The sequence below is a fragment of the Dasypus novemcinctus genome, chromosome X (genome assembly GCF_030445035.2).
Source record: "Dasypus novemcinctus isolate mDasNov1 chromosome X, mDasNov1.1.hap2, whole genome shotgun sequence".
Classification (NCBI taxonomy): Eukaryota; Metazoa; Chordata; class Mammalia; order Cingulata; family Dasypodidae; genus Dasypus; species Dasypus novemcinctus.
In genome coordinates, this window is record NC_080704.1 from 156,720,304 (window position 1) to 156,734,351 (window position 14,048).

General features: G+C 47.0%; 1 protein-coding gene across 7 annotated transcripts in view; it reads left to right on the forward strand.

Moving 5' to 3' along the window:
* Positions 1-12,104, forward strand: part of FHL1 (four and a half LIM domains 1) — a 68,548-nt gene extending 56,444 nt beyond the window's left edge. For 2 of the 7 annotated variants that reach the window (XM_058291972.2, XM_004456441.5), the window contains 6 exons: positions 7,197-7,378; positions 7,849-8,023; positions 8,639-8,808; positions 9,201-9,387; positions 9,963-10,162; positions 10,544-12,104. In XM_058291972.2, the coding sequence (XP_058147955.1) occupies positions 7,223-7,378; positions 7,849-8,023; positions 8,639-8,808; positions 9,201-9,387; positions 9,963-10,162; positions 10,544-10,627 (972 nt within the window). In that variant the 5' untranslated portion in view covers positions 7,197-7,222 and the 3' untranslated portion in view covers positions 10,628-12,104. Of the gene's footprint in view, positions 1-4,043; positions 4,067-5,358; positions 5,438-7,196; positions 7,379-7,848; positions 8,024-8,638; positions 8,809-9,200; positions 9,388-9,962; positions 10,163-10,543 lie in introns of those variants that run through there. The other 5 variants (XM_071213040.1, XM_004456443.4, XM_071213039.1 and 2 more) reach the window with 4 other exon arrangements.
* The last annotated feature ends 1,944 nt before the right edge of the window (positions 12,105-14,048 follow it).

A 14,048-nucleotide genomic window follows, 5' to 3' on the forward strand; every position in this document is an offset into this window, starting at 1 on the left:
AGAGGGAGAGCTTTCTGAGAAAGCCCAGTTGCCTGAGGTGAGCCCGCTGCCTGCCTCTCCCTGGAGTAGGACTGTCACTGTGGCTCTGTTGCCCTCTGCCTGAGCAACGGTTCCCTTTCTTTGGACTGGTCAAGTAAAAACTTTGGGGAGAAACCAAGCCCTTTGTCCTGGGCCTCAGCACTCACATTAAAGGACAAAGTAATCAAGGGTGGCGGTGTTTTAGAAAAGCTATTTTTCAAGATCTGTACTCTTCTGTCAATCTTGAAACAGTTGAAAGACTTTTGGAAACGTCTCTTTTGGTGTGTCAAAGCAAGTATGCTGTGGTGGGATTCCCTTCTTTGGAAAATTAACAGGCAATATCTTCCTTGTCCCCAAGTGTTCAAAAGCTGTCTATGTTTTTTCCACCTCCAGGAGCTGTTTTGCAAATATGGTACCGCATGGCTGAGATTGTGGTTATCAGCCAACATACATATTGTCTGGGTATAGGAAACTGTTCAGCTGTAGCATTTGCTTGAACGAACCTTGAGTGCATGATAAATGGTAGAGTAACTGCTCATTTTATTTACTAAGTGGCAGAATAGGAAAATATATTTAAAAGGTGACACATTTATAGCATACTCAACCTTGAGTTTTAAATTGCACCAAATCCTTAATGTTACTTATGCTTCTATAAATCTAGAGGCTATATAACTTGGCTAAATGAGACTTTACACCTTTTAGGTGATTTTTAAAGTCAGGAAATAATGCATTTGTAGTGTATTATACATATAGATCCATGTAAGCAGATGAGAGAGAAGTGCCTCTTAGGGAGAAAATCATCATGGGCTTCATATGGACAAAATACAATCTCAGATACTTGGATCAAAATCCGTTTTTAGTGTCTGTCCCCATATACCAAGAGGAAAGTTCAGAACACACCTTTACACTTTGGTTATGGAACACTTTCAATGTGTAAAATACTGGAGATTCAATTCCTTTACCTTTTGGCTTTTCAAGTGGAGGAATTGGGGTGGTGTGGAGCTGGAAGTAAGATGATTTGCCGGATTCATCAAGGCAGAAATTCCCTTTCCCCAGTGCTGCCCAGTGTGTGTGTGGGGGCGTCCAGACACCTGTCAAATGAAAGGGGTAGAGGGAGAGGAGAGTAATCAAACCTGATCAGTTTCCTAAAAGGACTGAAAAAATGGTAGTCAGAAGATTTGGTCGAAGGTGAAACTGAATATTTTGTACTTTTAATGACCACCAAATCACTGCCTCCTAGTTCACCACAACTAGAGAAAAGAAACCATGTTCTCTTGCTGCTGGGTCTGAGGTGCTTTTTTTCCCCATGTGGAAGACAGAACGTGTTGCATGTAGAACAGCAACATTAAGAAACACTTCATATGTGGACAGCACAGTACTAGACTAGGAACTGGCTGGGTAGAAGTTCAGTGGCATGTGATTTCTAGTCCGTCTAGATGCAAGTCTCCTGATACCAGCTAAGATTTGAGACAGTGTTACTTAAGTATCAGTAACCGAGAAGAGATTTGTTTTGTTGTTCAGTGCAGTGTACAAGTGAACTTGCTGATAACATGGAGTCATTCTGTACATGTTCTGTTTTTAAGGGGAAAACCACTTTCAGGAAAAAAAAAAAAGCCCACTTTCAAATTTTCTGTGAAATTCTATGAAAGACGACTCTTCAGCTGTGACTCATGAACTCCGTCTCATTGCAGCTGTTTAGGTGTTTATTCCCAAATGTCTGACAACACCTCCAGGTGTGTTAGGCTGTCTTCTACACAAGTGTCCTATTCATCGGCTATGGCTTCATTCCGTTTGTTGTGTGTTCTCAGGAAAGCAATATACCCTTTCTTTGGAAGCCAATATTTATACACAGAGTGACTAACATACTGGTATGTTAGACTTAGCAATTAACAGACCAGAAATAACCTGAATTTTTTTTCCACTTGGGTTGCTGTTCATTGTTTACACTGTACATTATACCACTTAGGGAAAGCATGTGGCTAGAAAAAAATGCTATGTAGGTGTAATCACTTTGTGCTTAAATAGTCTTGTTTTGAGCTACCTGGGCAAAAGGGAACAAAAACGAACATTTGCAAGAAATACCTGAGAAAAATACATCTAAAAGCACAAGCAAGACTTACAAAATACGAGTTGACTTTTCTCTGAGAGGTTCATCACAATAAGACAACAAATGTTGCAGTGTTTTATTACTCCTATGTGTACACGATTACATTGAGAGCCAAAACCTTTTATTGAGATATTGAGGTTGATTTAGGCATCTCTCAGTATGTTGAATGTAGTTCAGGAATTTTCTGAAAGAGAAAGCTTGTTTATGAAGTGAGGAACGATGTTATCTCTTGCAGCAGGCATAGAGAGAAAGTCAGGCTACCCTCATGAAATAAATAATCGAAAATGTGACTACTCAGTCACATTTCTAACTGCATTCAAATGGACAAAATTTATAGGACAGTGGGTTGGACTTCAGCACTATAGGTTCACGAGAGCCCTGTCTCTGTTTTCTAAAACAGAAATCTTTGTTACAAAATGCGTTGACCAAAAGAAGCTTTAGAGGCGATGATGACTTCTCTCCACCTGTTAATCACTGGCTCCAACTGTATTTGCAGATTTTTCCGTGATAGACTGCTCTTCTATGTACAGATGAGGGCCCCCAAGGTGACATTGAAATGAGTCACAAAGAGCTGCCTTGGGGCAGACGTAGTTCAGGCAAAGACAGGGCAGGAAGGGAAGGAGCCTTGTATCAGATGTTCACATATTTCATTTAATGATTGATGACGTGCCCTCTTCCAGATAACAGCAGTAGGTCAAGGTAAACATATCGGGGAATTTGGGAAGGGTAAAAGGCTTCATATTTCAGGGGCTTAGAAATTGCTAAGGGGATAAAAAATGATTATTCCCTCCAAGACAGATGCCTACTATATGTAATTCAGTAAGATTAAAGAGAGCCCGGGAGAAGAGGCAAAATGCCATCATCATTTTTCCCTTTTTGCTTATCATTGCTAACAAAAGGAAAGGGAGGAAAGTGCCAAGGTTTTCTCTCTGCATGAAATCAAAGCCTAAATGTGGCTCATACTCTTTATCAAGTGAAGCCCCACAAATGCAGATATTTGCTGTCTTTTAACCACTGCTTTGTCATTTATGAGCCATTTTCTTAGTGTTGTTGACCTCATTGAAAAATAAGTGGTAGCAAAATATTCTGGTCTTGTACACCTCATCCATATTTCAGGCATCGTTTTGATGTGGTGACAGTTTCTTCAGTCGGAACGTGTTATTGCAACCTCATCCTAAGCACCCTGCCTGAAGGTTTGAAATAATTTGGGACTAAAGAATCACAACGTCGGAAAAACAAGAGGGGAGCTCATGCAGGCTGCCCAGAGTTCCACTTAATTAGATTTATTGCCCCCCAAAAAGTACTAAAGTTCATGAATTTGACGTAGACATTGTTAACATAGTTTAAGTATTTCCAGCCTGTTTACTTATTAGGCAATAAAGCCAGTGTTCCTAGAAGTGCCTATTCTGTCTTGACAAATAAGTGTTTCCACATCTGTGAGAAAGGTTTAAGTCATCTGTTGAAATCAATTCTAAAGGAATATGCCCTTTGAAATCGGTTTCTCCTTCTGAATGCAGACTCTTTGGCTTTGAGTGGGTGGTGGGGGGCAGAGGACTATAAGATGGGTCTGGATTTTTCCTACAACAGGAAGAAAAAAATAAAATTGTCTAAAGTTCAGATTCCAGGATACCCAGGGGCGGTGGGGCCCGTCTTAGCGGTGCCATTAACTGGGGGTCGATTCATGCAGTTTTCCTTTTCCTTCGTTTAAGACCCTGCACTAGAGGAATGATACAATGGTGAGCAACTCCGCTGACCAAAATCTGTCAGCACTTTGCTATTTCCATGTTCATTGGTGAGCTGTGGATTATGTCATCATCTGGATGCCTAGACACTCTGAGTGATTCGTGTTCTAGAACTGTGAAAGTAACCAGTGAAGAAGTTGGCAGTGGTAACTGAACGGTTCTGAAAGTGTGTGGTTGTAAAGTGGGAAAGGCTTGGCAGGTAAGATCTCTCCGGTACTGGGAACCATAGTGTCCTTTTCCTTCTCTTCGAAACCCCTCAGTAGCTTTAAATAGAATGAACTGCATTTGCTGGTGTTTTCCTTTTATCATATGATATCATCTCTGTTTACCGTAAAACTGAGGACTCAGAAACACCCAGAGATGGGACTCCTTTCGGATGGGGCCCTAGCTGGTGCTTTAACCTAACAGTATTTAGAAATCCATCTCTTCTTTGAGGAAGACATCCAAAGAGAGTGCTATTAAAATGAGCAAGTTCAAAGTTTCATCCCAAGTAGGGACTCCTTGGTGAGGGCGAATGAAGGATTTTCAAATGTGGTCCAACAACACAGTCTCTGACAGGCTAAATCTGCCATGTGGTTGCTAGCCTCGCAGGAAGCCAGGATTGTCTAATCTCACAAAATCTGTTTTCCAGCCAAATGGCATTCAAGGAGCCACTGATAATTTAATTTCCTTGGCATTTACTGTTACTGGAGATTTATTTCATTTCTCCACTCAGCTCTTAACAAGAAAGTCAGTCTTTGTTTAGCGCATGTTTTCCATATGGAAAAGCTAAGACAAGGATTTTATGTGACCAGGGAAAGGAACAAACGAAAGGATTGAGGCGTTGTTTTATCTTCTGCATTTTGTGGGTGTGTACATACCTTTATTCACTGAACTTGAAAATAACAAAAATTTCTTTTTTTAAAAGAAGAATGGATTGAGGAGGGCGAATTTCAACATTGTCACCTCTGACGCATACTTTTTAATATATATACACAGAGGCTAAACGAAGGCTGTTTAAAAGGCTGCCTTACAGAAGCAGTATATAGCTCAAGGAGCTAGAACCTGGTTTCACTCTGCCTCTACTTTTTGTCCCTAACCCAATTGTACCAGAGAACAGTGCCTAATAAGTAAACAGGCTGGAAATACTTTTTCAGGGAAAAGTGCCAGCAGGGGTCATTTTCTGGGCTTGATAAATCTCTTAACTGCGACCCAGCTGTCCCAAGCAACTGTCCTTATGCAAGAATGTCACTCATTTGCTCCAGTTGTCAGTTCTCTGGAGAGGTCTGCCTGTGTCCCAGGCACAGGGAGCTCTGGCTGTCCCATAACACTGGGGTTGTCAGTGGCCTGATCGTCTTATTTGGAGGCTGACCTCAGAAGTTGACATGGTTCTGAGTGAGAGTTCAAGCGGCCTTTGCTAAGGCGGCTTCTGAGATGCCGGGTGTGGTTTCCTTGGCTCCTTCTCTGCTATTTGGTTGCCTGTGGCAACAGGATCCAAACAACTTGGACATGTGTTTGTATAAAAAAAAAAAACCTGGGAATGGAACCCAATGTGGGAGTTTGGGACCATTCAGTTAGTGGAAGAGCTGCGGTGAGTACTGGGCAACTGCTTCTTTCTTTTCCCTCCTTCTTTCTCTCTAAATTAACTCTGGATGTTTGCTAGCACGATAACCATGTTGGTGGATAGCTGGAGAAAATAGTGCCAATTCTTGCGTTTCCCGCACAAATTAAATAATTGCTATCTATTTACCTGTGTGTGAGTTTGTTTTTTAGGGGGCCTTAGAGAGAGGACCAAATTAACATACGTTTAAAGCAGTTAAGAGCTAATTGCAACTCACATATGGTGCTTTTTTGTGGTGGCAGGATTCAGTGAGCAATGATTTTGGCCGGGGGCTGGGGGCCACCGGAGTGCCTTAGCAATGTGTGTACAGGCCTGTTGTCTGTGGTCACGGCCAGTTTGGCAGCGGCTTGGGGGGGTTAGGGAGTGAAGGAAGTTGTCCGTAAGAAGGGAAGGAACTTTTGGGATCACAGTCCGTTTTTTAAAATAATATTTGTTTCATCATCTGCTTTTTGAAGTCTTCCCCCCCCCAATATTATACTTTAAAATTGCCAATTTTAAAACAGTGCATGTCCCAAAGAGTAACACTTCCATGAATATAGATAGATAGATAGATCCTCCGTCACTTGAACAAAGGGGGGATTTGATTTTGGTCTGTCAGCAAACTGCACATCACTGTGACCAATAATTCACAGTTGCAAAGCTTGCAGGTAGCAGCTGAAAAGGTCGGTTTCATAAACTCTTTGTGATGATTACTATTTGAGCCTCGGAGGTCAGTAAAACTCTCTGGGAAAAGCTCTCCGGGATCTCTTCAGGAATTAAAAAGACTTTTTTTTTTTTTTGCCAGCTTTAAATCGCAACCTTTTAAAGAAATGAGGAATGATTGCTTATATGCCTAGCATAGTGTAGTGCAGAGTCATTAGTTAAGCTTTTTTGTTTTGTTTTTAGGAGGTACCAGGGATTGAACCCAAGACCTCGTACAGGGGAGGCAGACATACAGCCGCTGGGCTACATCTGCTTCCCAGTAAAAGTCAATTTTTCAGTTTTTGTTTTTAGGAGGTACTGGGGATTGAACCCAGGACCTCATACGTGGGAAGCAGGCGCTCAACCACTTGAGCCAGGTCCGCTCCCAGCAGGTAAGTTTTTGTTAAAAATGAATATGAATTGAATTTTGCAGATGAGAGGAAAGTGAGGTCTCAGGAGGTACTAAACACCCCCCATGGAAGAGCTGGAAGCTGGCAGGACCCTGAAAGCAGAGGGGCCGGCCACCCCCTCCGCCCACAGCCTGCCTGCTCTGACCATCCTGGGAACCAGGCAGCCCACAGCTCCCCCCCAGGAGCTGCCACTGCTGCTCTCTTGCCATTCTTGCACCTGGTCACCCACCTCTGTCCAAAGCTGTTCCTTTTGTGTAAAACAATGCCTGTCTTCTTGCCCTCTCCATCACACCCCTCTGTTCTGCAAATCACCGCTCAAAGCCCCCAGTCTCCCAGAATCCCCTTCCCTTTGATGCTAGCCAACACCGGTTCTGCTCCCCTTGGGCCCTTCAGTGTCCTTTGGGAAGCAAACCAGTGGTATATGCGAGCAGGGATTTCTCCCACCCCAGGGACTCACAGGCCATCTGGGTCTGCTGGCCTGTGAGGAACTCACCTGAGGGGCCTTTTCCTGACCAGGAAGTACCTGTTTCATTGGCGCCTGCAGACACCATGACTTCAGAGTGGTTTCCCTGGACACACGCAGAATGGCATTCAGGTGCCCCTGTTGGTCATGGCTTCTGCCTGCTTGCCCCGCACAGGTCCCTCCAGCTACAAGGTGGGCACCATGGCAGACAAGATGGACTGCCACTACTGCCGGGACCCCCTGCAGGGGAAGAAGTATGTGCAGAAGGACGGCCACCACTGCTGCCTGAAGTGCTTTGACAAGTTCTGTGCCAACACCTGCGCAGAATGCCGCAAACCCATCGGCGCAGATTCCAAGGTAACCGTCATTGGCACGTGGGAAGGAGACGGGCCGGGGTGGTGGTGGTGGTGATGGAGGTAGAGGTGGAGGTGGGGTGTAGCTCCCCTGTAACTATCAAAACCTCATGCCTCATCACCGCAGCCTCCCCACTGTGGGAGGCAGGGCAGGCGGTGACGTGCAGGTGAGGAAATGGAGGCGCAGTGACAGGGTAAAACCACCACTGACGGACCAGCCTCAAGCTGGACCCACCGACTCCCCATGTCTTAGTTTCATGGGGGAGTTGGACTAGAGATACCATGGAGGGCCATTTTCCAGCTCTTTTGGTCAGTCTTTCAGGAATTCCACATTCATCATCCTCCCCTCAGCACCATAATACTGGCCTGTGCAGCCTGTGCACTGAGCCCCAGGCAAATCGGTCTCGGCGGGAGGGTTACGGCACCCCTGAGGAGTAACCCGCAGTGGCCTGTCGTATTTCGCTGGGTTTGCAGGAGCTGCACTATAAGAACCGCTACTGGCATGACACCTGCTTCCGCTGTGCCAAGTGCCTTCACCCTTTGGCCAATGAGACCTTCGTGGCCAAGGAGAACAAGATCCTGTGCAACAAGTGTGTCACTCGGGAGGACTCCCCCAAGTGCAAAGGGTGCTTCAAGCCAATCGTGGCAGGTACTGCACACGCTCACACGTGCCCGGGGCTGGGGAGCAGGCCCCGAGGGCAGGGATGACGCGGGGCTGGCTTGCCGTGATGGGGCTAATGTTGCCGCTAGCTGCTTTTAGACTTTAGCATATATATGTACACATATATAGACGTGTATATATGCGTACACATAGATGCTCGCACACACGCACACACTCGGAAACTAAAGAACACTGGAGAGAACTGTCTGTGGCAAGAGAATGAAGTGAAAAGTATGTAGCACTTTCTCATTTGGGGAGAGTAAGTGACCCAAAGCATGCTTCGTCCTTACGGTGCCTCTTACTAGTGGTTCTGTAATTCCGGGTCAGCGAGTTTCCCCTCTTGCATCTTTTAGGTCCGCGAAGGGTATGGAGGCGGGGGTGTCGGTGGGGGGCATGGGGATTCAGGGATTTGTGACATGAGGAAGCTGGGGTCCCCTCCCACGGCAGAAGCATGAGTAGGACATGGGGCCTGGGCAGCTTGAGGCCAGTAACTGCAGGGACTGCATTCCCTCCACTCCGGAGGGCCCAGGAGTGGGGAGCTGAGAGGATGCAGCCCCCTGCAGAGCGCTGTCAGTGGGGCTATCCGATTGCTTCCCCCCGCAGGAGATCAAAACGTGGAGTACAAGGGGACCGTCTGGCACAAGGACTGCTTCACCTGCAGTCACTGCAAGCAAGTCATCGGGACTGGAAGCTTCTTCCCGAAAGGGGAGGACTTCTACTGCGTGACTTGCCACGAGGCCAAATTCGCCAAGCACTGCGTGAAGTGCAACAAGGTACGTTGCCAGGGCGTCCTGTGTCCACGCTTGTTTCTAGAAGCCTCTCACTGTTGGCGGAGCACTTGCACACACACTATCCCATTCCATCCTCACGGCAGCCCTGTGACGTGGGCATTATTATGCTCATTCGACAGAGGAGGAGACTGTTGTAGTAGAGCTCAGTGCTCCTGCCAGACCCAGGCGTGCCTAGCCAGGGGCTCGCCTTCGGAGCCTCGGTGTCTCCATCTGTAAATTGGGGATAATAATAGCACCTGCCTCCCATGGTCGCCGTGGTGATTAAATGAGATACTGTCTATACCCAAAGCGCCCAGCAATTGTGCCTGGCACGTCGCAGGCATTCAACAAAATGGTTGGTGAATCTGAATCCGGTGCTACACTCCCTGGTCTAGGCCATCACCTCTGGAGGAATCACTTACCAGGATCAGCCCTGGCATGGCGAGTGCTTTGTGTGTGTTACCTGCTCTAAGAAGCTGGCTGGGCAGCGTTTCACCGCTGTGGAGGACCAGTATTACTGCGTGGATTGCTACAAGAACTTTGTGGCCAAGAAGTGTGCTGGATGCAAGAACCCCATCACTGGTAGGCTAAAGAGTCCTTGCTAAGTCTGCCAGGCTACTAGTAGGTTTTGCGCATGGTAACCATCTATCATTCTCCTATGTCATCGGTTTCATCCACAAAGGCCCCAGAGAACGCCCTTCTGCCCTGCCATTGGGGTCCCAGAGCCCCCCCCCCAAATAGTTTGGATTCACCCCCCTCCCTCCAGGCCAGGTTAGCCCTCGCAATACAGAACACTTCCTGACAACTGCTGACTACCGATGCCGGGAGTTCACAAGCCTGAGACCCGCCTGGCCACGAGCAGGGGCTGCACGGGGGTGAGGGGTGGGGGGGTGGAGGGGGAGGGGGTGGTGGAGGGAAGGGGGAGGGCATCGGGAGGCTGGAGTGAGATAACCTGGGACTCTGCTACCCCCCAGCCGAAGCCTAGTTCAGAGTTGCCTGTTGGCAGTTGATTGCGCTCAGAAGCAAAGCTAACCATTTCATATCTCATCTTGCGGCCGCGATCCAAAGTGCCCCGGGCCCTTCCCCCTGCCTCCAATTTTCCCATCTCCCCGGGGAGCCTTGAAATGTACATTTGAGAAGACTTTTGCCATCCTCAGGGAAAAGGACTGTGTCAAGAGTGAGCCACCCAGTCTCTAAAGCTAGGAAGCCCCCAGTGTGCCACGGGAAACGCTTGCCTCTCACCCTGTTTCCCAGCGCCAACATCCGGGGCAGGCATCCGGGTGGAGAGAGAACTTGTCCCTCGTGGGTGGTGGTTCTTTGTAGAAAAAATCGAAGCTTAGCAGCTCCTCGAGGCCCGGTAAGTGCACGCCCCACAAACAGCCCAAGTTTGCCTCCTGGTGGCCACTTTGATGTCATGGCCCTGACCTTAATCAAAGACACTGGTTATGCTGGGAGGTCGGTGCGCGTCTTTAAAAGCAGGGAGGCCCCCGCCGAGCCCTGGCACCTTCTCAGGGCTTGGGCAGTACTGGCCCTTGGGGCGCCTGGCAGGGTAGCCGTGACGTGGGGAGCGGCGCGCGGTATAGGGGGTGGGCCCGGGAGCCGGGCAGAGGCTGGCTCCGCGTGCTTGTTGGCTCTGCGGACAGACGGGGCAGGTCGTCATTTGAGCTTTCGGAACCGCAGCTTCCGCAGCCCTATTCACGCAGCTGTCTCTTCTGTTCTCTTTTGTTTTTTTAAACAGGGTTTGGTAAAGGCTCCAGTGTGGTGGCCTATGAAGGACAATCCTGGCACGACTACTGCTTCCACTGCAAAAAATGCTCCGTGAATCTGGCCAACAAGCGCTTTGTTTTCCATGAGCAGCAAGTGTATTGCCCCGACTGTGCCAAAAAGCTGTAAATTGACAGGGGCTCCTGTCCTGTAAAATGGAATCTGAGTCTTGTTCTTTGTGTCCTCCCTCTCTGCCCTGCACCATCCACAGGGAAAGAGTGGTATTTCACCGCCTCAAAACGTTGCCTCTCCTGTCGTTGCTCCCATTTTACAGTATTATTCAAAGAAAGGGCACACAGTGGTCATCTTAGGATTTAGCAAAAAAAGCAGTTCTGCAGCCGACTTAATTCCTCTCCTGCTGCAATTGCAAGATGGAAACTTAGATAGATTGACTCTTCTGCATGTTTATCATAGAGCAGAACAGCGCTAACCATTTAGCCACTTAGTGATGTAAGCAAGAAGCATTAAAAGATACCCTCCCCCCCACTGAGATGGTTTTCACGGCTCAGCTGGGCCCCCACCGTGTCGTCACACGTGTAGTCACACGACACGCAAGAGTTGCAGCGGCTGCTTCAACTCCGCTGCTCGCCCAATTCCATGAGCAGAGAGAGAATGTACCGAAATGCATGGTTGAATTTCCTCATCAAGACTATTACCTGCCTTCTGTTCTTTTGTGCTTTCGAATGACTAATACGAGTTTCCTGAAAATTAACGTTTGAACTTAGCGATTGACTCTAAACTGACCTTGTTCTGTACTAACCATTGATTTCCCTGTGTGCTATGTTCTCTGAGTGTTCCGACTTTTAAAGGGCGGAACGTGCAGGTGATTTGGAAAGGGTAGGGCCGATCTGAGAAAACGAGCCTGTTTCAGATGGACCTCGACATAGCAAATCCTTTTGGAAGCTTAATGAAATTAACCCTGCTGTCCTTTCTGTGTTTTTTTTCCCCAATTAATAATAGTTTTTTGTTGTTTTTAATTCATATCTACATAGTTTGAGTTTTGAAACTTGCATGGAAAGATTTGATTTTGGCCCCCTCAAAACGGAGATTCATCCCACAGAAGTAACCATAAATCTCTAGAGGGGTAGCTGAGCAGGCTGCCAGAGCTATCGTCGACACAGACCTGGCATGTCAGAGCAGCTCGAGTTGACTCCCTTGTAACATAGTAGTTGTCTGCTCTTCGTTCACGTGTTAAGGAGGACCGCCGAGTCCCTTCACTTGTGATTCCTAGGATTTTTCCTCAGTAGATTAGCTGGATCTCTGGGGGAGTGGGGAGACCACCATCCTCACAGGTAGAACCGGATTTCCACCTACTGCTTACATGAAAAGCAGGATCACCTCTTTGCTGTATTCTTCATGATTATATTACATAGTATGAGACAATATCAACAGTAAACGTGTAATGACAATACATATTAACATTCTTGTTAGAAGTGGTTAGAGAAACTGATGCCTCATTTCTACATTTTGTCCTTAGCTATTATCATCTAACGTTTCAGTGTATCCTTACAGAAATAAAGCAGCATATAAATAAATAACTTTGCCTCGGTCTTTGCTTTAATTCCACCTGATGAAATCACGCTTAGGTGAGACTACTGATCTAGAAGCCCGAATGACTTTTTTAAAAAGAAATATTAAAGATAGAGATTACCTAAAATGTTACATAAAAAATATAGGGGATTCCCATATGCCCCACTCCCCACACCTCACACTTTTCCCACATTAACCTCTTTCATTAGTGTGGTATATTCATTGCAATTGATGAAAACATTTTGGAGCTTTGCCACACAGCATCAATTATACTTTACATTGTAGTTTACATTCTCTCCCACTCCTTTCTGTAGGTTATCGCAGGACATATGATGGCCTGTATCTGTCATTGCAATGTCATCCAGGACAATTCCAGGTCCTGAAAATGCCCTCATATTACACCTCTTCTTCCCTCTCTGTGACCTCAGCACGATCAGCGGCCACTGTCTCCCCATCAATGATACAATTTCTTCCATTGCTAGAACCACAATAAATCTATAGTAGAATACCAGTAAGTCCACTCTAGACCATATTTTATTCCCCAATCCAGAGGATTCTGGGATGGTGATGCCCACTCCACCTCTAAGTGAGAGGGGGCTTTGATCCCATATGACTGATGGGTGGGACTCTCTTGCATGCAGTTGTAGACTCTGAGTTGCTTGGTGTGGTGGTTGACCATCCTCCCCTCCTTGTTAGTTGTCCTGGGTAGTTCCAATGAACTGGAGAGTAGGAGTTGCAACTCCCCTCAGACTCCGGGCCCAGCTGGCACATGGACAGCCCAGAGATTCAAGGCTCTTGGACATACACCTACCAACTCCAGCACCAATTATAGGTTCAATAAAAGGGGCAGAAGAGGCATGTGTAGAGAAATCACATCTGAGTCAAAGTCTGTCACATTCAGGAGCACAAACTCCAAAGTAGGACCCGCTGGCAAGGCACTGAACTCCAGAGCCATCTTCCATGACCGTAGGACCTGGGTGTCCCAGGAGCCCCACTATTTGGGGTAGTATCTACTTTGGCTGTCTATGAGATCCTGCTGCAACGTGCATAAGGGTTCCTTTCTTCAAGGATACACTCATTTCAGGGCAATGGCATGGAACAAAGGAATCAGAACCAAAACAAACCTCACACACCACTTTGAGGCCATAAGAAGACACTCTGACCCAAAGAGATTTTCCCATCATTTATTTTTTTAATTTTAAAAAAATTATTTATTTTTATTTCTCTCCCTTTCCCCCCTCCCATAGTCTGCCTTCTGTGTCTGCTTGCATTCTTGTCAGTCTGTATCTTTTTGTTGCATCATCTTGCTGTATCAGCTCTTCGTGTGTGGCACCACTCCTGGGCAGGCTGTGCTTTTTCCACATGGGGCGGCTCTCCTTACGGGGCTCACTCCTACGCAAGGGACACCCCTGCGTGGCATGGCACTTCTTGCGTGAGTCAGCACTGCACGTGGGCCAGCTCATCACATGGGTCAGGAGGCCCTGGGTTTGAACCCTGGGTCTCCCATATGGTTGGTGGACACCCTATCCGTTGAGCCAAATCTGTTTCCCCCTATCTTTTAAAAATGATGACTTGGTGGTTTTTGTTTTTTTTTTAGGAGGTACCAGAGATTGAACCCAGGACCTCGTACATGGGAAGCAGGTGCTAAACCACTTGAGCTACATCTGCTCCCTGACTAGGTTTTATTTGGCCAGGATGATGGGGTGGGGTTGGGGGGTGGCAGGGAAGGAATCCCAGTGGTCCCTCTATTTTGTTCAGCACTGCCTCATTGCTCTTCGTGTTAAACGCTACCCTCAACTGCAACTGCAACCTCTGCTGTCCGGCCTTAAGGAGAACCCCTCGCTTTTCCTTGTGAACGTGCTTATTTGGACCAAGACTGCTTGCTCCTTTTGGCCCATGTATTTGGGGGGGAGTGGGGAAAGGTGTGGGCAGAGGAGAGAGCTCCCCAG